At 40.9% G+C, this 23,005-nt stretch overlaps 2 protein-coding genes across 3 annotated transcripts in view; one reads left to right on the plus strand and one right to left on the minus strand.

Moving 5' to 3' along the window:
* The window catches only part of LOC311304860 (dynein axonemal intermediate chain 1-like), a 674,193-nt gene that overhangs the window by 144,864 nt on the left and 506,324 nt on the right, over window positions 1–23,005 (minus strand). The window lies entirely within an intron of this gene.
* The window catches only part of l3mbtl3 (L3MBTL histone methyl-lysine binding protein 3), a 67,400-nt gene that overhangs the window by 1,760 nt on the left and 42,635 nt on the right, over window positions 1–23,005 (plus strand). For both annotated transcript variants that reach the window (XM_084432172.1, XM_084432171.1), the window contains exons 2-9: window positions 475–600; window positions 1,067–1,178; window positions 4,083–4,233; window positions 12,804–12,933; window positions 14,459–14,543; window positions 14,643–14,737; window positions 21,392–21,496; window positions 21,577–21,712. In XM_084432172.1, the coding sequence (XP_084288298.1) occupies window positions 499–600; window positions 1,067–1,178; window positions 4,083–4,233; window positions 12,804–12,933; window positions 14,459–14,543; window positions 14,643–14,737; window positions 21,392–21,496; window positions 21,577–21,712 (916 nt within the window). In that variant the 5' untranslated portion in view covers window positions 475–498. The remainder of the gene's footprint in view (window positions 1–474; window positions 601–1,066; window positions 1,179–4,082; window positions 4,234–12,803; window positions 12,934–14,458; window positions 14,544–14,642; window positions 14,738–21,391; window positions 21,497–21,576; window positions 21,713–23,005) is intronic.

Raw genomic sequence — 23,005 nt, forward strand, 5'->3', positions numbered from 1 at the left:
AGGTGACAGCTGTTAAACCAGTTCTGGACTAAAATAACATGGTAATTGTTTACATAATTGTTTGCTGGGAGAACCTTTAAAATAATCACAAGTGTTGTTGGAAATGATTTTTCTTTAGTATACGAACCTGGGTTCGAATCCACTGTGAGACACCAATGTGTCCTTGAGCAAGACACTTAACCCCTAGTTGCTCCAGAGGCGTGCGACCTCTGACATATATAGCAATTGTAAGTCGCTTTGGATAAAAGCGTCAGCTAAATGAATAAATGTAAATGTAAATGTAAATACGAATGAATCCCACAATCCCTGTAAAGAATATGTCTGGGCTGCATTTTACCTCAAAAACTAATACTTAATCAACATTAAGCTTTGGTTTCCTGGAGTAAAAACACACTTAGAGCTGAATTAATGTGCATGTGAAAGATTTTCAGTGGTGTATTGTGTAAGTGTGTGAGGTGTGGCGTGCCGTTTCAGGTTAGCCGTGTGTGTGCGTGTGTGATGGAGTCGTCGGGCCCGAGCGCAGCCGCTCCAGAGTTTGATGTGTACGAAGCCATGGACTGGAAGGACGGAGTGGGAACTCTTCCCGGCAGTGAGCTCAAGGTGAGGGAACACACACGCAACCTAAAAACTGCATTCCCAGCATGCAATAGCTGTCATTTCACCGTCTCGGTTAACTATAGACCCGATATAGTCCGGCTTTAAGTAACCCACTTCTAGCCAAAATAACCTTGAATTTGGTTACATGTCGTTTTTGCCAAATAACTACCGAGATGTTTGATATTCCATCATGTAAGCAAAGTAAACAGTGATTACAAGGTGTTTGGTTTCATTTCTTAACTCTATTTCTTTGTATCTATTTGATGACTAGTCTATTCTTGGGCTGTTAGACGTCTGTTAAATTCTCACTGACAGCCCAAATTTCTCCTTGTTTTAGCCTAGACGTCTGGACTGTGTTTGGACGGCTATTAGATGTCTTTAATATGCAAAATTGCTCGCTGGGTTAAATCCTGTGTGAGTTGTGTACATCCAGCAGTGTGTGAGCGTCTCTGTTGTGTGTGTGTGTCAGTTCCGGGTGAATGAGTTTGGGGTCCTGGAGGTCATAACGGACGAGATGGAGGAGGAGAGGGGCAAAAAAGCTCACGCCACCACCACATGGAGCGTCCCCACGGCACAAGAGGGTAAACGCACAATAATACACTCACTTTTGGTGATCAGTGCCCTTTCCCTAAGACACTTTGCTTCTTGGTTACTGTCTCAAGTTTTACACAGCAACATCCCACGGAAATGAGCTGCAGATTTCACTACATTATGCTCTTAAAGGATTAGATCACTTCAATATAAAAATTTCCTGATAATTTACTCTCCCCCACGTCATCCAAGATGGTCATGTCTTTCTTTCTTCAGTCGAAAAGAAATGAAGGTTTTTGAGGAAAACGTTCCAGGATTGTTCTCCATATAGTGACTTCAATGGGGTCCAACGGGTCGAAGGTCCAGATGTGAGTTTCAGTGCAGCTTCAAAGTCTCGACGCGATCCAGCCGAGGAATAAGAGTCTTATCTAGACAAACCAGCGGACATTTTATAAAAAAAACAATAAACATTTATATACTTCTTAGCCACGAATGCTCGTCTTGCACTAGCTCTGCGATGCGTCACACATTACGTAATCACGTTGAAAGGTCACGCGTGTTCTGGTTCAGAAAGGGAGTGTAGGGCGAAAAACTCCATCTCATTTTCTCCTCAAATTTCAAAATCTACCAACATCGTTTTTTTTACCTTTTATATATTTATTCAAACCGTTGTACCCTGATTGGACCCCGTTAAAGTCCACTATATGGAGAAAAATCCTGGAATGTTTTCCTCAAAAACCTTCATTTCTTTTCGACTGAAAGAAAGAAAGACATGAACATCTTGGATCACGTGGGAGTGAGTAAATTATCAGGAAATTTTAATTCTGAAGGGAACTAATCCTTTAAAGTGGTAAAAAATAGTGGATGCAGTTCTCAGGTGGGCTGGAATGAATTGTGAGATTTTAATCTGCCTTAAAGAAATTGCTAAATTACACAGTAATGTGATTAAAAGAATCTGGAAAGAGAAAAGCATCTTTTGACAGTGATTTCAGCTGATCGCGTCAGTGCAGGTGAACAGATTCAACACGTTTGCTATGGCACAGTGAACTCTGATTCAATCACCTGATTCATTACATATATGAAGTGATGTTCAGGTAAAGGTCCATTTCAAGAACAAACATTAAAACCTAAACAGGAACGACTATAATCGAAGCTGAGCAATCTGTCCTTTTTAGGGTCGCATCTTGTGACATCACATCCTGTTTTGGTCCATGTTGCGTTCATATTTCGGTCGAACCGCACCAGAGTTAATTTAGAAGCGGACTGAGACCAATTTTTTTTTAACGGTCTCGGCCCGCTTGTTTGGTTCGGATGGCAGCGTTAACACTTAGCACGAACCGCACTAACAGAGCAATCGCACCAGAGTTCGCTTTAATCAAACCAAACCGGCCAAGTGTGAACACACCCTAAAGAGCTGATTTAACCCATATAAACTAGTTATTTTGGGACAAATGAAGGTATTTAGGTTAAAACATATTTTTGACTTAAAACCATTTAGATTCAAGATGGTTTTTTTTTCAGTGTATAAGTATGATGTTAAATTCACATAAAGTAAACTTAGAAGTATAAAAATACACAAGTATCAAAATAGTAGTTTTCTGAGAGTGTACTTCATAAACCTCATACTTCATAAAGTAGTTACTCACTTACATTAGACTAAAAAGTGAGATTAAGTTTATAAACAAACAGTATACCTGTCAGTTCACTTGTAGTGTAGTTCACATAGTCGCAATAGAAAAGAAAAACTTACTTAGTTGTGTACTTAAAGTTTACTGCTGTTACACTTAAAGTACAGTTAAAAATACTTTTATAAACTGAAAAGTGGGCCAATTTAGTCCCAAGAAGTAATGGAAATAGTACACACAATTATACTGCTAGTATGCTGATTTTATTGCATAAAGTAATAAGTATATACTTACTTACTGGAAAATATACTTGAACTTTACTTAAGTTGACTTGATGTTTCTCTTTTGAAGGCTAGTGACATTGATCGCCACTGGAGCTGATGTAGAGTTATACATCAAAAACAGTCATTGTGTAGATAAAGCTTTCTAATTATTAAGTGTTTGCTGTGATTTCTTTCAGAAAATCCTTTAAGAATAACTTGTAAATAATTATGTGTTGTTTTAAATGATCTATATGGATGAATCCCACAATACTTGCCATGCACACAAACAAACAGCATGATAGCTACTAAATCAACATTTAGCTTGGCTTTTCTGGAGTAAAATGTTTTTAATGGACTCCTACTAGGGATGCAGGATATATCGGCCACCATATCGGTATCGGCCGATATATGTTCATTTTTAATGTTGGCGTTATCGGCCCAATAAGAAAATTTGGCCGATATATTAAAGCTGATAAATAATTGAGTATTTCCTTCAGCTGAGTCAATTCAGATGTTCACTGTTCACCATGATGGCTTTAAATAGCTTTAAATATGATTGGAGTCACTTCAAAAAAAGAAAATACAGTTCAGTGCAACATGTGCAGCGCAAATCTGTCATATCAGCTACATAAAATTATAATGAGAATATCATTATAATCGTGTGCTTGGGACATGGCTTTAATGGTGAGACTTTTGTTTTTGTAATCAGGCTCTCAAAAATTATATAAAAATTTGAATTTAGATTTATCGGCCAATATATCGGTTATCGGCTTTTAAATATAAAGAATTATCGGTTATCGGTATCGGACAAAATGTTCATATCGGTGCATCCCTAAGTTTGGGAATGATTCAAGATTGATTTAACCTTGCCTTTAAAGCTATCCAAACACACAGATTCTCCGTGGACTTTCATCTGAAGAGAGCCCAGGTTTGTCTGAGAACGCAGGTGATGATTGGTCGGTAATGTTAGGATCAGTCACTCAGTTAGTGGAATATTGTGATGTGAATGATGTTTAATCTCCCTGAGGATTGTAAAGTTTCTCGGTGTTGTCCTGATTTCCCTCAGCTCTGTCCTCACGGCCGGTCTCACAGGAGGAGGCGTCGTGGGCCCAGCGAGGCCTGGTGTGTGTGCGCTGTAACAGGAAGGGCTCTGTGGTGGACTTCCTGTCTGATGGACTTCACTGCAGCGAGCGCTGTCTACAGCAGGACCAGCAAGAGTAAGTCAAGCCTCACGATTACTGCGGATCAAACTCATCACTCCATGTACGATAACTATAACCATAAAATATGGTTCTTGAAATCATTATAAATATTAAAGAGTAGCAGAGTCCACAGCACAACTATAACGACACAGAGGAACGATATCGTTTTAATCACTTTCAGAATGAGTGTAAACGATAAAAACATTGACAGCCAATCAGAATCCATCCTGCTTTAAAGAGCACAAGCATTTAAAGTGACAGACAACAAAACTGCAGTGTGCTTATAATAAACGTCTCGGGTTACGACTGTAACCCTTGTTCCCTGAGAAAGGAACGAGACACTTTAGGGGGAACGCTCTTAGTGTAACGCATCTGAAGTATGACTGAAACTAATCCAATCCTGATTGGTGCTGCATCATGACGTAACGGAAGCTACAAAGGGACGCCGGCACACAATAGAGATAGCTTCTGTGACGAAGCAAGTCGCTCCCAGGCAGGGGGAGTCGTGGCAAAGGGACGCAGTGTCTCGTTCCCTTCTCAGGGAACAGGGGTTACAGTCGTAACCCGAGACGTTCCCTTTAGAGGGAACTCGCACTGCGTTGATGATGACACTTTGGGGAATGAGTACCCACTATGCCACAACGAGCCCTGCCTGTCCCAGTGTGAAGCTGCGCACAGGCACAATTAGAACGAGAGCACTAGAGTGCCTGGCGTAGAAGGAATGTCCAGGCTATAGAATCTGATGAAAGTATGAAGGGTGGCCCATCCAGCTGCATCACACACTTGGATTGGGGCCCCTGAGAGGAGGGCTCTAGAGGACGCCATGCCTCTGGTTGAATGAGCCCTCACGGCCAAAGGTGAAGGCAAGCTGCGCACCTGATAGGCCATAGAGATAGCCTGAACGATCCAGTTGCTGATGGTCTGTTTGGATGCGGGAAGCCCCTTCTTGGGCGACCTGAAGCACACCAGCAACTGGTCTGACTTCCTCCATGAAGACCTCTGAACATAAATCTTGAGAGCTCTGACAGGGCAGAGCAAATTAAGTCTTTCTTCATCCACCATCATGTGAGGTGGAGGATGAAAAGCCTGCAGAACCGTAGGCCGTGCCACATTAGATGGCACTTTAGGCACATCGCCCGGCCTGGGATGCAAGATAGCCTTAATATCGCCTGGAGCAAACTCCAGGCACCCGTGAGATATAGAAAGGGCCTCACAATCTCCTACTCTCCTCAGAGAAGTAATGGCTAATAAAAAAGCTACCTTGAGGGAAAGGTTCTTGGCCTCAGCCGACTCTAGAGGTCCGTTGGGGCCTCGACAAGCCCTTCGAGAACCACTGCCAGGTCCCATGTGGGAGCTCTGGTTTCTGCAGGTCTCATCCTCCAAGCCCCACGGAAGAAACGTACGACCAGCTGATGTCTCCCCTGGGGCCCATCACCCAGAGGAGCGTGGAAAGCCACAATGGCAACCACGTACACCTTGAGTGTGGACGGGGTAAGACCAGCCGAGAAGCGAACTTTGGTGGAACTCCAGCACTGAAGCCACCAGGCAGTTAACTGGGTCCACCTCACGCTCTCTACACCAAATGGTGAAAACTATCAATTTTAGGCCGGACAGTTTCGTCATGGAGGGAGCTCTAGAGCCGAGTATGGTCTCGACTACTCCTACTGACAGACCAGCTTCTAGTTACTGTGCCCTCTCAGGGGCCAGACCCACAGTTTCCATAGCTCTGGCCAAGGGTGAAATATTGAGCCCTCTTCCTGCGTCAGCAGGTCCCTCCTGATGGGAATCTCCCATGGAGGGCCCTCTAGGAGCGATATTATGTCTGAGGACCATACTCAGGCCGGCCTCAACGGAGCTACTAAGTAGACTGACCTCGTCGCGACGGACCCTCTCCAGAACTCCCGGAAGCAGAGGGATTGGGGGAAATGCGTACAGACGCAGCCTCGGCCACGTCTGCACCATGGCATCCAACCCCAGCGGGGCTGGATGCGTGAGGGAGAACCACAGTGGACAGTGTGTTGTCTCTCAAAGACGCAAACAGATTCACTTCCACTGGGCTGAACCTCTCGCATATTAACTCCACCACCTCGGGGTGGAGTCTACAGTCCCCGGGCCTCAGCCCCTGCCTTGACAGGATGTCTGCTCCCTGATTCTGGTCCCCTGGGATGTATGTTGCTCTGAGAGACAACAGTCTCCCGTGAGACCACAGGAGGATCTGATACGCCAGTATGCATATAGAGGGTGTGATCTCAGAACCCCCTGATGATTTGGATAGGACACCCCTGACCATATTGTCTGTTCTGACAAGAACGTGATGACCCTTGAGGTCTGGCAGGAAACTCCTCAGAGCTCAGAAGACCGCCAGCATTTCAAGGCAATTTATGTGCAAGGGGAATGATGGTCCTGCCATAGACCTCTTGTAAAGCGGCCGTCCATGACCGCGCCCCAGCCCGCGAGGGAGACGTCTGTCAAAACTGCTTCCCGGTGACATGCTGCTCCCAGCAGGGGACCTTGGGACAGGAACCAATGTCTCTTCCACATAGATAGGGAACGAAGGCATCTGCGCGTAACTCTGATCATGCGGAACGGGTAAAACCCCTTGGTTCTCAACCACCATTGTAGGGCCCTCATGTGCAGCAGGCCGAACGGAATGACATTAGACGCTGCTGCCATGAGCCCAAACACTCTCTGAAAATGCTTTACAGTGATGGGTTGGCCTAGCTGGTCACAGTGGCCAGGATGGGCTCGATCCGTGTAGGAGACAATTATGCCCACATCGTGACGGAATCCCACACCACTCCCAGGAACGTGGTTCTCTGGGTTGGCACCAACACACTTTTCTTTGTGTTGAGTCTCAACCCCAGGCTCTGGATGTGGGCAAGGATGACATCTTGATGCCGAACTGCCATCTCTTGTGAATGGGCCATAATAAGCCAGTCGTTGATATAATTCAGCACCCTGAAGCCTCAGTGGCGCTAGAGCTGCATCTATGCATTTGGTAAATGTGCGAGGGTAGAGAGATAGGCCGAACGGAAGAACCCAATATTGGAACACTTCGCCCCTGAAAGCGAACCTCTGGAACTTCCTATGAGATGGAAGGATGGATATGTGGAAGTACGTGTCCTTCAGATCTATTGTGACAAACCAATCCTCGGATTTGATTTGGCTCACAATGATGGGAATAGTGAGCATCTTGAACCTGAATCTCCTCAGAGACCGATTCTAGTGCCTAGAATTGGACGCAACCCCTCCCATCCTGCTTGGGAACTATGAAGTAGCGGCTGTAAAACCCGGACTCCCTGTCCGGCAGAGGAACACGTTCTATAGCCTCCTTTGCCAACTGGGAGTTTACTTCTTGTTTCAATACCCGATCCTGCTGTGGGTCGCCTGCTGTCCAAACCACCCCGTTGAAATTTGGTGGGCGGAAATTGAACTGCAGCCTGTACTTATATTCTACTAAGGGAAACAGGGATTTTGGGTATAATTCGAGATTCGTTCTCGATCCCCTGAAGCGGCTTGAAAACGATTCTCGATGTGCGGACGCGAGCGCTGCCTGGCCGCAAAACTGTGGGGCAGACAGAGCAGCGTGTGTTCGCTGGAAACCGATGTGTCCCGAAGCGCACTTGACGGATTTCCTGAGGGCTCCCCAGAGGGGAGGCTCTTTTGGTTTCGTTCTCAACACCCTTAAGCGGTACCCTGGAAATCCAGAGTTCTCGTGAGAGCACAAGTTGAATTTGCTCAGCGAGTTTACTCAGGCGTTGAGTAATGATGCTCATTAAATATGCCCTTGTATCCGAGCTGCACCAGTCACATCGGTGTATCTGATATAGGCGGGCCAGAGGCGAGCTAAACAGATGACGACAGCACTGTGACGTCGAAGTCATTAGTAAACATTGCAAGATGGCTATGGATGAACACCAGTTGTTTGAAACGGCTTTGGCCACTACAATGAACGAGTTAGACTTGGCTTTTTATCTAAAAGAGGAACAGAAGACGAATCCTTCCTTTGCAAGAAGGCCGTTTTTGCTGTTTTGCTGACCGGATACGGCAAGAGTCTAATCTACCAGTTAGCTCTGCTGGTAGCTAAGCGTATGGGGCTTGTTGTGATTGGTCGTAGTGTTATCCAATTGCGTGCAGTGAGATTTTCAAATGCATGCTTGGTGCCGCCCCTCGAGCTGGCCGATTTTCATTAGTCGACGCCAGACCCTCGAGAACTGCCCATGAATGCCCCGAAAGCGCATGTCTTTTTTTTCCTTTTTTTTTTGCTGTACGCGTCGAGATATTTCTCAATGAACACAGCCAGCACCCTCAAGAGCCGACTGTGCATGCGTAGCATCCAAACAGTATCACTCACTGATCGCGTGTGTCACCTCCCAAAGTTTAACGTGGGCAGGAAGATACATGCTTTCAGCTGTGCTTATAGTAACAATTAAAGTTCCTACAGGACAAACAACACCAAATAGGACAGACAGTTGACACAGAGCGCTTGCTGAAGAGCAAAAAGATAAATCCGTGTATGCCGTCACAAAGTATGTCATGACGCAGCACCAATCAGCATTGGATTAGTTTCATTCATGCTTCAGATGCGTTATGTTACGAGCATTCCCCCCAAAGTGTTGTCATCGATGCAGTGCGAGTTCCCTCGAAAGGGAACAGAACAATATTGTGTTGGTGTGGACGCTAATATAGTTATGGTTCTAGTTGTGAACGGGCCTTTAGAGTTAGTGATGTACTGAAACCTCCAGCACTGAGTATTAAAGTTGTGCTCCGGACATGAATGATTCCTCACATCATGCGTGCTGTTGAGGAGAGGGTGCTGCACTGTTGCTTTACTAAGTCAGATCAGACACATCTTGAAAAAGAGACTGGAGAATGGCTGAGCATCGTCTGCTTTTTCATAATACGTCACAATACTCCCATTTATTAAACGGTTAGTTCCAGTCCTTGATTCTGATTGGTCAATAGCTGTGTTGTATTCACAATAAAACATGTCAAATAAAAGACGCAGATTTACTGTAACAATGGATACAACGTAATCTACTAAAGTGAATCATTTCAGAGTAAATCAGAATAAATTCAAATTAGTGCTGGGCAACGATTAATCGCGATTAATCGCATCCAAAATAAAAGTTTGTGTTTACATAAATATGTGTGTGTACTGTGTATAACTATTTTGTATAAATACACACATATGCATGTATATATTTAAGATTTTTTTTTATTTATATTTACAAAACGGTTAGTTCCAGTCCTTGATTCTGATTGGTCAATAGCTGTGTTTTATTCCCGATAAGGCTGTTTACCTTCATTAAGACTTTTTATTTTAACTCAGTTAAGACAGAGGATACTCGCTAAAATGGGCATTTTGACTTAATTTTGAGTGTATTCATCCGTTTAAGACACAAAAGAGTCAGCTCAGCTCAGTAATGGCGCGCCGACGCAGCTCTCTGTCTGCAAGCTTTGTGTGTTTATCAAATTGAGTTTCTTTCGAGTCTTCTTGTGCGTGAACGGTTTAAAATCGCTTGAATGATTATGAGGACTGCGGTCATGTTCAAATACTGCTTTCTAGTTCTAAATAACAAGTGGAATTTGGCATATTTACTGGATTTGTAGAGTAAAATGACGTAGAGAAAAAATTGACCCGGACAGCAGTTGTTGTGTGGTTACGTGTGTGTTTGTACTGTGAAACACGCTTGCATTGACCCGTCACAATGGTTTCAAACAATTCTCCCATGATTCTCAATAGACAACGAAACAAAATAACACGCAGTATACTTATGATTCTGGCAAAATGTTAATTGCTGCTGTCTATTGAAAAAATATTTCATTCATTTTAACAATTTTTTTTGTATCGAGTTGAATGAATGATTCAATGACTCACTTATAAAGACTCAACTTTTTTCAGTACTGGATGATACAGTGTTTTTGAACAAATCTCTTGAATGAATGACTCAATGACAGACACATTTTTAACAGTCACTTGTCTTGATGTTACTGATACAATCTTTATTTGAAGGATCAAGTTACTTTCTAAAGGTGATTTCCTCTAATCTGACCACTACATCAGTGTTTATATCTGAACTATACACTTTTATCCAGCACTTCTGTGATAATCTGACAGAAATAATGAGACTGTGATGTTGAAGAGACTGTTAGTGAAGCGGTTTCATATCTACACATGACGACTGCTCTCTCTGGATCAGATCTGGATGTTCGCTGTGATCGTACTTGTCTAAGCTTTAATAGACATAGAGCCGAATCGCTGTCATTTAGGAATAAGATCATGTGGGGGTTTGAATCGAGATCGCCATCATTTAACATTTAATCGTGCAGCTCTAATACTGCCTCATATTTAATAAAAACTAGGGATGCACGATATATCATCCACCATATCAGTATCGGCCGATATATGTTCATTTTTAATGTTATCGTTATCAGCCTGTTAAGAAAATTTGGCCGATAAATAAATAAATGTATTATTTTTTTCAACTTGAACTCTTCAAGTTCATCATGATGGTTTTGAATCGCTTGAAATATGATTGAAATCTCTTCATAAAGGAAAATACAGTTCAGTGCAACATGTGCAGCGCAAGTCTGTCATATCGGCTACATCAAACTATCATGAGAACATCATTATAATCGTGTGCTTGGGACATGGATTTTAATAGTGAGACTTTTGTTTTTGTAATTAGGCTCTCAAAAATTATTAAAAAAAATTATATTTAGATTTATCGGCCAATATATCCGTTATCAGCTTTCAAATATAAAGAATTATTGGTTATAGTATCAGACAAAATGTTCGGTGCATCCCTAAAAAAACCACATGTGAAACAATATGCAGTATTGTAAATATTTCAAACAGTAGCATGCTGAATTATAGTCACATGACCGTATTACACTAAGTGGCATTTAGTTGGGTTGGAAATAACAGAGTTATTTAGTGTTTTAGTCTACTTTTGTGTAAAATCAACCTGACGTTTGTCTCTCTGATCAAACAAGTCAAGAAAGAAATCAGAGGCAATATGGTTTCCAGAACATTTATTCCTGAAGAAGGTCGGTCAGCTTGAGTGCAGTGCAGTGTTTGGACACACAAGGTTCCCACACTTATGAAATGTCTAGAAATGTCAGGGAAATTTAGCAACTCTGAAATTGAAGCTTTTTTTTAGGGTATGAATTACACCAAACATATGTAACACACACTGTTGCATCCCATGAATATAGACTGTTCATTAGCCGAGTTAATTGTTATTAAGATATAATAAGTTAAAATGATTCTTAGTGAGGACTTATGGAAGAATTCATACTTGAATTAAGGAGAAATTTTGCTCAGTGATGATGTTCAGTTTTAGTGCTAAATTTACTAAAAAAATTTAGCAAAATTCATGCAAATCAGGCAATGCACAAATTTAAATTAATAGCCAATTTAGTGCTTCTACGGCACAAGACTACCACGATCTAGTGTGCTTTACTGGGATTTTACAGCATTGCTCAACATCTGCTTGTGTTTCTGATGCGCTGATGTATTGCACATTGATATAGAGCTACGAATGAATCTTTTAAAATGGCCTGAATATGATACACAAATCAGTAATGTTGCACAAAAACTGCTGTGTCATTTTCTAGCAAAAGTGTTTATACATTTATAACCGTGAAAGTGTTACATTACAGAGAAAATGTTTAATGAAAAATGTTAGCATAAAAAATAAAAGTCTGACACAAAAATACTTACTAAACATAGATATTCATCACACTTGTGGTAGGGCTGGTGCAACCGTTGGCAGAAATCCTAACACGTAAATACTGTTTTAAGAAAGAGGCCACAGGATGTTGTGTTGGGGTTTTCCGGTCTCTCACATGCTTAACCTGAGAATGAATACAGAGTTATTGAATGAGTGAATCTGTGTGACATAACGCCACATGTGTAATGAAGATGAACACTATACCCCACAGCACTTCCTCTCTCTCAAACACACGCACACACACACACACACACACACACACACACACACACACACACACACACATATAAACAAACAAGATGATGGTTATGAGATGGGTAATTATTGACATGAACATTATTTTCTTATACTTGATATCTACAGGTCATGTCTCTGTTCAAATAATATTTTGTCATTCAAACTAAAGTAGATCAGCCTAGTCAAGTCAAGTCAGCTTTATTTCTATAGCGCTGTTTACAACACAGAGTGTTTCAGAGCAGCTTTACAGAGATAACGGGAAAATAATGTGACAAAGTTTGTCTCCAGAAGAAAATAGCGTCCCAGTCCAGCTTAAGTAAGTTCAGTGATGGTTCTTTTCTGTCGTAAAAAAGTTATTAATTCAGTTTATTTATATATAAAGCCGCTCTGGAGAAAACCGTGATGTCATCGTCCAGCTCAGTTCAGTTCTCATATAATGGTGTCAATGCAGGAAGATCAATATTATTGTTGAATATTACATTAAATGTCCCCAACTAAGCAAGCCAAAGGCGAGAAAGCCGTAAAAAGCATCTATATATTAAGATGCACAAATGAATAAAGACTCTGTAGTTTTGTCTGAGGCTGCAGTAATGTTGTGGTGCGTCACAGAGCGCTGAAGAGAGACGGCTCCAGGACGAACGGAGAGGTGGTGGTGAGGAAGAGATCCCGTCTGACGGAGAGGAGCGCTGAAGACGTGGACAGCTCCATCGAGGTCCCCGAGGAGGAGGACGACGACTATGTCAGTTTACCTACTGTTACTCTTCTTTTCATCTTCCACTTTCATATCCTTTATAGAGCAGTGACGTGTGGGTCGGACAGAGAGAGGTCACCGTGTTGACATTTTACAGGCACAACATGTACGATTTTTGGATCAAAATATGCAAAAACCACTAGAGCTGTGGTATATACAGTACTGTGCAAAAGTCTTAGGCATGTTAATACCCCCTTCCCCCCCTGGAAATATCAGTTTACATTTGCATACATTCTTTTTGCCATTAATTGTAATAATCCAGTGAGATTTGTGTATACACAAGGAGTCTGACAACAGCCTTTATGATCTGATCTCAAAAAGCTACTTTTGCACAGTACTGTATTTTGTTGACTTGTGTACTTACATTATCCCAGATGTTTCCAAGAATGTTGAAATCCAGAGAAATAAGGATTCATATCAATGACATCACACCCTCGATTTCTGATTATATTTGGCAGAAACCATGGAAACACTAAAGACGCTTTAATATATTACATGTTTTATTAGCCAAGGGAAGAACTGTATGGATACATTTATCATTAATCGTTGTTATATATCTCAACACTGTTAGTCTTATTGTTTGAATCGCTTGTTTTCTTGATTTTCCGCAGAGAAAAGCCCTATCTTGTCTTAAAATCTTGTCCTATCAAGTGGCTAACATAACATAATCAGATGCAGCTTTATTTTTAGTAACAGTAATGCTGCATTTTCTCCACCATACAATATGTTTTAAAATGAATTGCATGCCATTTAGCAACACAAGCCATCCAGCTTTTATTAATATGAAAAACTACAACCTCTAGTGGCGAAAAACTACATAGTGTGCCTTTAACAGTCTCTAAAATAAAACTTCATTATTTTCCACTTGCAGCCTCAAAAAACTTTGAATGTAGTGTATAAAAAAAATTCTATAAAGTTATATAAACAAGTTATCATAATGTTACACATGTAAACCTTTTAAAACACCATTTTTGGTACCTATACACAATACTGTGTGCAATCAGTATTAGGCCGATTTCATAATTAATAATGAAATTAATATTTTTTTCTGGTTTCACAAAAAGAACTAAACGAAATAATTTTCTTCAGAATAACCAGTATTTATTTTTCCCAGAAAAAAAATTATATTAACAACCTTAAAACAAGATACATTTGCCGGTGGAGCTAAAGATAATGCATGCGATATTTGATCTTGAATTAAGGTTCCTCCTGTCAGGATTGAATGTAACTCAAACGCAATGGGATAATAGGTGTTTATTAATAAATAAAAAAACTTGTAGGGGAGAAAACTAGATCCACTTCAGGGCAAAGCAGAACAGGACATCGTGAAGAACACATGAAGAATAAACAGGGACGCAAACAAGGATAATTATCAGATAATGATCAATAATTCAGAGAATGCGACACCATACTTGGCTACACGCCGCTTTCACTCTCATATGTTTCTTCTGTTAGCCAGTGCTGATGAGGAAGCAGATCTGACCCTAGATTCCTGTTTTGATGTGTGTAACAGGAAGAGAAAGAAAGCCGGCGACCGGCGCGCGGGGCTACCAGAGGCCGACGGAAACGCAGAGGAGACGCAGCTCTGCTCAGATACAGTGAGACACACACACACACACACACTCACTCACTCACTCCTCCAGGCGACAGTCACATGATCGCCATGATGACACCTTTGGTTGTTTCCCATGATGCAGCGGTGCCGTATGGAGGCAAGAAGAAGGCGTGGTGCTGGGCCTCGTACCTGGAGCAGGAGAGAGCCATCGCTGCCCCCAGTAAACTCTTCAAAGAGGTGAGACGACACACACACACACACACACACACACAATATGGGCCAGTGTCGCTGTTGTGAAAGGGAATTATTCTGCTTTTATACACACTTATATTTTAAAAAGTTAACTTGATAAAGCAAACATGTTCTAAGAATGTTTTGCTAACATTCCTGTTAAGTTATGAAGACGTTATTGTTCTCTGAACATTCAAAACGTACAGTTTTTTACATGTTTTGAAAGCTTTTTTTTCTCTTGGTTTTGCAAAAGTTAAAGGGGTGGTTGATTATGATTTGACTTTTCTAACTTTAGTTAGTGTGTAATGTTGCTGTTTGAGCATAAACAACATCTGCAAAGTTACAACGCTCGAAGTTCAAAGCAAAGGGAGATATTTTCTTTTAAAGAAATCGTTTTTTAAGGACTACAACAGACGGCTGGTAGAGACTACACGAGCTTCCTCCCGGGTTAGTGACATCACCAACCCTAAAATTTACATAAACCCCGCCCCCTGAACACGCAACAAAGGGGGTGAGTCCATGTTGAGAAGAGGTGATAGGATTTGCTAACACACAAGCTGTTGAAGCTCCGCCCCCTGTGCCGGGAGCAGCAGCTCATTTGCATTTAAAGGGACACACACAAAATGACACGTTTTTGCTCACCCTTAAAAAGTGACAACTTTCACATGCTATATAAAAATATCTGTGTGGTATTTTGAGCTTAAACTTCACATAAACTCTCTGGGGACATCAGAGACTTATTTTACATCTTGTGAAAAGGGGCATTTTACCACTCCTTTAAGGGAACATTTTTATCATTTGGAAATGTTGCTTTTGAATGTTCTCTGAAACATGTTATGTTCATGTTAATGTTAGACGAACATCCATCTAAATATTGTTGGAAAAAACATGCCATGATTGATGTATAATGTTTTTGTGCTAACATTTTGAAAACATAATAAAAGACCAGATTACTTTGATCGAACATTCTAGTAATGTTACTGGAAGAACGATTGTTCATAATTTAAGTGAACCTCGCCAGAACGTCCGCTAAAGTTCTGAGGACGTCCCGTTAGCTGGGCATCTAGCGAAGCACCCGTAAAGGATTGTTGATTATATGGATTGTATTTTCATGTTACAGCTGCAAACTAACATGATGGCAATACTGTAAACATGTTCTGTTTGTCAATCTTATTTTGTACATGGACTTTAAAGTGGACTTAAACCTCTTTGTAGTTGTGATAGTGTGTCACAGACGGTCCACATCACATTCACACTGGGGTTTTAGGAAGCCAAATAATATTTCATAATAAGTATATTTATTTAACTTAATAAAATGACAATGCTGTCTTGATTCCAACAGTCAAACCCTCAAGCTGTACACTGGCGGAGAACTGCAGGGAGAGCTTTAGGTTTCTGTGAAAACAGGTTTACACACGCTGGCCGGTTTATCTATCTGGCTCGTACAGGATATCATTTATTCATTTAGCAGACGCTTGTATCCAAAGCGACTGACAAATGAGAACAATAGAAGCAGTGAAACTAACAGTAGGACAACAAGTGCTATGACCCTTCCCAGTTTAATCTAATTCAGTACCTGTATTTTTTTTATTTAATTTTCTTATAAAGATAATAGATATAGAATAGAAGAGAAAGTGTTAGTATTACTGGATCAAGTGCTGTTGAAATAGAAGCGTCTTCAGCCTTTCTTGAACGTGCGTTTCCCGAACAACGCCGTAACTCGCTGCTTAAAGGGATACTTCAGCATTTAGCATTAAGCTTTGTATTAGTAGAAAACCTGTAGTATTTTCGAATTACCGTGCTTCCCACCCTCATGTCCCCCTGAGACGAGAGATTTATGTATTTTTTTTGTCTGGAAAAAATCCTCCGATGACACAAAAATCGTCATTTTGCGTCATCGGAGGATTTTTTGGCCAGTGGCGAGAGACTACAGCCAGTAGGGGGAGCTGTCCCGCATGTCCTCAACCCGCCCATAGAGGGATCTCACTCACAGAATGTACACATAGTGTCAGCCGTCTTTCTTTGGAAGCTAAGCTAGCAGGCTCTTGTTCTGTGGAGAGAGCTGAGTAGTAGTTGGAGAAAGCTGAGTAGTAGGGGTTACCATCCTCTTTTTCCCGGACATGTCCGTCCATCGAGACAGTCCAAAATGTCTGGGATTCGGCTTTTGCTTTCTGCAGTCGCCATTCATTGTTTACATGCACACCTTTTGTTTCAATCTAACTGAATTCATTGCGATTGGTGAATCTGAATGTAGTGTTTACATGAACGCTAAACAAGTGATCGGTTGATGTGCGTTTTAACATTGCTAAGAAAAATGGGCGATCTCGAACTCGAAATCCCGGGCAGACTCGTCACGGAGAATCACTAGTAGCCTAGCCTTGTTGTTTAACTGCGCTCTCTTACCGGTAGGCGTGGCTTGGAAGTGGCCTCGTAGAGCAGCGAAGCAAGTGCATTCTGGGAGTTGTTGTCTTTCATCCACATAAGCCAAAAATACATTTTCTGGCTTTTCTCAGTCTAGAAAGCTCCAAATTCAAAAATAATTTCACATTTTTTCCATTCCAGAGGTGAAGTATCCCTTTAACTGCCATAGTACGATTCATCGTACGATAGCTAATCACGAGTGTTTCCCGAAACTGTATTGTTGCAGATTGATCGTTCAACCACGTTGGTTTATGACGTCACGCACGTGGTGGAGTAATAACTTATGTTAATGAATCTGTTTGAGATCGAATTAACGCGAGATGTTTTGCTATAAATTACAGAGATGGCATCTGAGGACTATTTCTCATTTTTCTCAGTTATTTTGCTTTATTTCCAGATTCAATCATAGATTCGTTCTTACACACTAGAGCTCGTTCACACATGCGCACTCTTCAGAAACGGTGCTTTAAATCTCTTGACAAACTAAAAGTCGTAAATGATATTTGTATGTATTCTAAATAAAAGACAGGTTGCACTGAATGTCAGCTTGCTTATTTTGCTCAAGATAAGGCTTTATCTAGTTTTATTTAGGATTTATTGAGTCCACATGTCATGCAAACTAGAAACTCTTCTTCTAACCACAGGTCGAGATCTGTCGTCCGAAACACACAAGTCTGCGATGCTGTTCGCGAATGTTCGTTGGAACGATGGTTTCGGGAAACACAGACTCGTTGAACTGCTGATAACGACGGAACTTGTGAACATAGTTGGCTAACGATGCTTTTGGGAAATTCACCCCTGATTGAGTTAGATCATTCCTCCAGCAGGGCACAGTCCAGGTGAAGCGACGTTCGCTTGCAGAGCGCAGGTTTCTGGATGGTACATAAGTGTGAAGTAATGAGTTGAGGTAAAAGGGAGCAGAGCCAGTGGTTGTTCTGTAGGCAAACGTCAGTGACTTGAATTGGATGCGAGCAGCAACTGTGAGGAGAGGAGTGACGTGTGCTCTCTTCGGCTCAGTAGATCAGTTCATCGTATTGGTTGTTGGCCATGACATAAAAAAAGTTAGGGTTCATTTTCTTCGTTTTAATAAATGTGCAAAGTTATCAGAAATCTTGTTTTTGTTTTGTCATTTAGGTTATGAAGTGTAGATTTATTTGATCATTTCAGCATATGTGTAACGGTCATCAGCTGGAGTGCCCTTGAGAGCCACCTGAGGGCACTCCACATCAGACAACTACATTTCCCATAAATCACTGCCCGGACTCATCATCCCTGATTATCACGTTCACCTGTGTCTCATTATATTTTTTAGTTCACCCCATATAAGCCTGGTTCACCTCATCATTCCCTGCGAAGTCTTGTACGCTATTCCACTGCATTTCTGAGCGTTTCCTTTGTTGTCGTTGTTCCTGGTTCTTGATCTCTGCCCGTGTGCTGGTTTTCCCGTTCCTGCCTCACCCTCTGGATTTGTCTGTTTGTTTGGATTGCCTGCCTGTGTATGACCTTTGCCTGGATTCCGATTCCGATTTTGATTTTCTTTAGTAAACTGCATTTGGATCCTCAACCTTCGTGTCTCGGAGCAGTTCATAACAATATGGCTGTGTGTCCACCAAAGAATTTCCCCCAAATTCTTTCAGTGGTTTTTAATGGGAGCGCTGCGTGTTTAAAAGCGGCGGCAGTGTAAGTGTTGAGCGTTTTATTCCTGATGCTCAGAGTTGAAAATGTTCAACTTGGGAAAAACTTGGGAAAAATGTAGCACTCATGTCTGTCATTTGTTACCCAGCCATCCAATCACAGTGCAGGAGGAGCGGGACAAATCAGAGATGGTCTTATTATTGGGAGATATGGGTGTCCGTAGCAAACTTTGATCACGTGTGCCTAGATAACCAATCACGTTACAGCCTTGACGTCATTGAATTTCAGTCGAGTTGTGCGACAGTCAATCACACGTCACGCAATTGTCCGTGACTACTCAGCATTTTTTCAGTGTAAACAGTGTAAAAAGCGGCTTCTGGTCCCCTTCCCTGCACACCACAGCGCTAGCAGGCGTTACACACTTTTTTGCTAACCTTGCAGGCTTGACTTCAACAAGTGGCTTTGGGGAAATACCACATGACCAACCGTCACATATCCTGCTCGTACAACGGCAACAACAAGCACAAAGACACAACAAAGAGTCCGAGAAAATCGACACATTTTGACATTCAGAAACAAACTATAGCCCCTTTCACACATACAGTCTTTACTGGTGAATTACCAGTAACAGATCATGTGTGACCAGGACCTTTTCAAATATACCGGTAAATTGGTTCTTCGGCAATAGAATTGGAAGTTGTAACATTGCCAGTAAATTACCGCTATATGCGCTGTGTGAAGGCGGAATGAAGATTACCTGTATTTTGCACGTACGAGGTCAGCTGATGTAAGAAGTGATTTGGGCCAATCAGAAGCCGTTGAAAGAGCAACAGGTCTGGGCCATTCATTAAATGATGACGCAGATGATGCGTTTACTCAGCACTGTTTACAGATGTCTTCAGATTGGAGTGATAGATTTGTCAACAACTCAGAGGAACAGTTAGCGATACTGTCACGTATGATAAAATAACTAGCCTTCTTCAGGGGCAAGGCATAACTTACTATGGCAAGCCGGTTTAACATTTAATCCTTAAAACCTACTAGTATCTATTTTCATGCTACTAGTACTTATTTTTTAGATACTAGTATCTATTCCATTAAGTACTAGTGCTTATTCATTAGCTACTAGTGCTTAATCATTAAGTACTAGTACCTATTAAAAAGACACTAATACTTATTCATTCAATTCTAGTGCCTATTAAATTGGTACTAGTACTTATTCATTAGTTACTAGTCTTTATTATTAGTTACTAGTATTTATTATTAGATACTAGTACTTATTAATTAGACACTAGTACTTATTCATTAGTTACTAGTCTTTATTATTAGATACTAGTACTTATTCATTAGTTACTAGTACTTATTCATTAAGTCAAGTCAAGTCAAGTATATTTGTATAGCGCTTTTCACAATACAGATCGCATCAAAGCAGCTTCACAGTATTAAATTAAAATAATACAACAAGGTTTGTTTCTAGTGGAATTTATTGATAAAATCATTAGTTACTAGTCTTTATTATTAGATACTAGTACTTATTAATTAGATACTAGTACTTATTTCGATAGTGACTAGTAACTATTCTTTTGTTACTAGTAACAAATTTAAAAAAATTTCTATTGACTTCTGTGGGGATCTGTCATTCAGATATCAACTATTCAGTTCTGACTAGTGTGTATTGCAATTGTGACTAGTACGTATTTATTAGATACTAGTACCTATTAATTAGACTCTAGTATCTTTTGTAATTGTTACTAGTAACTATTCTTATCTCACTAGTCACAACTGCTTTTTTACTCGTCTTATGTTATGACTAGTCAGAACGACCACTGGAGAGTTCAATTAAAAATCTTACTAGTAACATTTGGAATAAATACTAGTATCTAATAAATAGGTACTAGTAGCATGAAAATAGATACTAGTAGGTTTTAAGGATTAAATGTTAACACGGCTTGCCATAAACGTACTGTTAATGACATTCATCACATCATCACAGAGTTTATGGGTGTTTTGGAGCTGATGTGTGATGGTCTGTTACCGGTAAAGAGCCAGAACGCGGTTACTTGTGTGAACAGCACACACACAACTTTTAGACTGTGCGATCTCTGTGTTCGATCTGCATCATCGCTGTCTGTCTTTAAATATAAGTTACAAACTCATTTTTTTGATTTGGCTTATAATCAATGAGGAAGTTATATTGCATTGTGTTTTTATTAATTATATTGTATTGTCTTATTGTTATGTTTTTATTGTGCAGCACATTGGTCAAACTAGGTTGTGATTAATGGTGCTTTACAAATAAAATTGACATTAACACATTATTGAATTCACTGATAAAAGTTGTTCTGGTAATTTGACGGTAATTGACCGGGATTGCTGTGTGAAAGGGGCTTATGACGCACCTGAAGCGGGGTGTTTTCAGGAGAGCGCCTGGCATGTGACTACAAACACACACGGCCTAATGCTGCAACAGCACAACATGTGGAGAAATGGAGATATTTTCTGAATGCACTGTATTAGTGAGCATTTGTATGCTGGTGCATCTCTAGCTGTGCAAGGAGTGTGTGACTGGACTCTCTCCCTCTGTGTGTGTGTGTGTGTGTGCAGTATCAGTCATTTCCGCAGTGTAAGAACGGCTTCAGGGTTGGCATGAGGCTGGAGGGCATCGACCCCGAACACCCGTCCATGTACTGCGTCCTCACCATCGCGGAGGTAACAGCACTACTCTAATAGCAGATGCAGAAAGAGGAATATGATGTTCTACGTGTCACAGAATTTGGGCATTTTTGCAGGTGTTGGGACATCGAATCAGACTGCATTTTGAGAAGTATTCGGACTGCTATGACTTTTGGGTGAACTCCAACTCTCCCGACATCCACCCTGCGGGATGGTGTGAGAAAACCGGACACAAGTTGCATCCACCTAAAGGCAAGAGACACCAGAAACTCACAGAATACCCAATACGTGTTCAGTGGCCAATCCTGAATCAGCGTTAATCACATGATCACACAGAGCTGCCAACTCTTACGCATTCACCGTGAGACTCACACGCGACTGACACTTTCCACACACTCTCACGCCACACATACATTTTCTCACGCACAGAAAAATCGCGGAGCGAAGAGGACACGCAGACCGCCAGACTAGACGGAGCAGTTACTTATGATAGAAACAAATCTCAGCTCTCAGATTCTGTCAATTTTATGACCAAATTCAAACAATAAATACCATTTTGGCGCTTGTAAATGTGATTGACAGATCCCTAGCGGCACGTGACCCGATCATCTCTACTAGCTAATAGTAAATAAACACGAACACTGTTGAAAGATACAGTACAACTTACCGAAATGTATATTCCTCATACATGATATCGACCAATCAGTGTTTTTCATCCGCGGAAAGGGGTCAATAAAACAGCTGGAGAACAATCATGTCACATTTACCTCAGGAAAGCCATCTGATGACCATAATATGGGCTATAGCACGTTAGTTGGCTAGAAAAATAGAGCTATAGAGAGTATTTTGCTAAATGTGTGTACTATATTACGTATTTATTATATTTTTACTTGACGTATTTTATTTTACTTTTACTAAAGTTGTTATTATAATAAAAAAACGCATTATATTTCATTTGAGTTATTTTTAACCTTAAATAATACTGCCAGCTGATAGGGCTTGAGAAAAATGAACGCCTGTCTTGTGTACCTAATATTTATCCAAATGAGTCAATATTAAATCAATATTAAATCACAAGAATTTAATTTAATTGAAATCGTGAAATTTGTGTCAAGCAATAATAACAAAACGTAGCTTTCCAGAAATTGTACCATGTAAACATTGTAACATGTTGACACTACACCTAATAAAATTCAGTTTAGTTACTAAAATGTTTTGACAATCACAATACTCTTATGACAATAACCCCCCCCCCCCCCCCCCCCCTCACAGTGCATTAACTAATGTTAACAAATACAACCTTTGATTTTAATAATGTATTAGTAAATGTTGAAATTAACATCAACAAAGATTAATAAATGCTGTATTCGTGCAGTTCATTATTAGCTCATGTTAACTAATGAACCTTATTGTAAAGTGTTACTAAGAAATGTAGTGCATTGTCTTGTTCTTGAACAAGCATTATGCTTTTGAAACTCTTTAATAATTAATGTGTGTGTCGTAGGTGTTGTGATGTGTGTGTTGACTTGGACTGCAGCAGTGTGT

The sequence above is a fragment of the Rutilus rutilus genome (assembly GCF_951802725.1).
Source record: "Rutilus rutilus genome assembly, chromosome: 15".
Lineage (NCBI taxonomy): Eukaryota > Metazoa > Chordata > Actinopteri > Cypriniformes > Leuciscidae > Rutilus > Rutilus rutilus.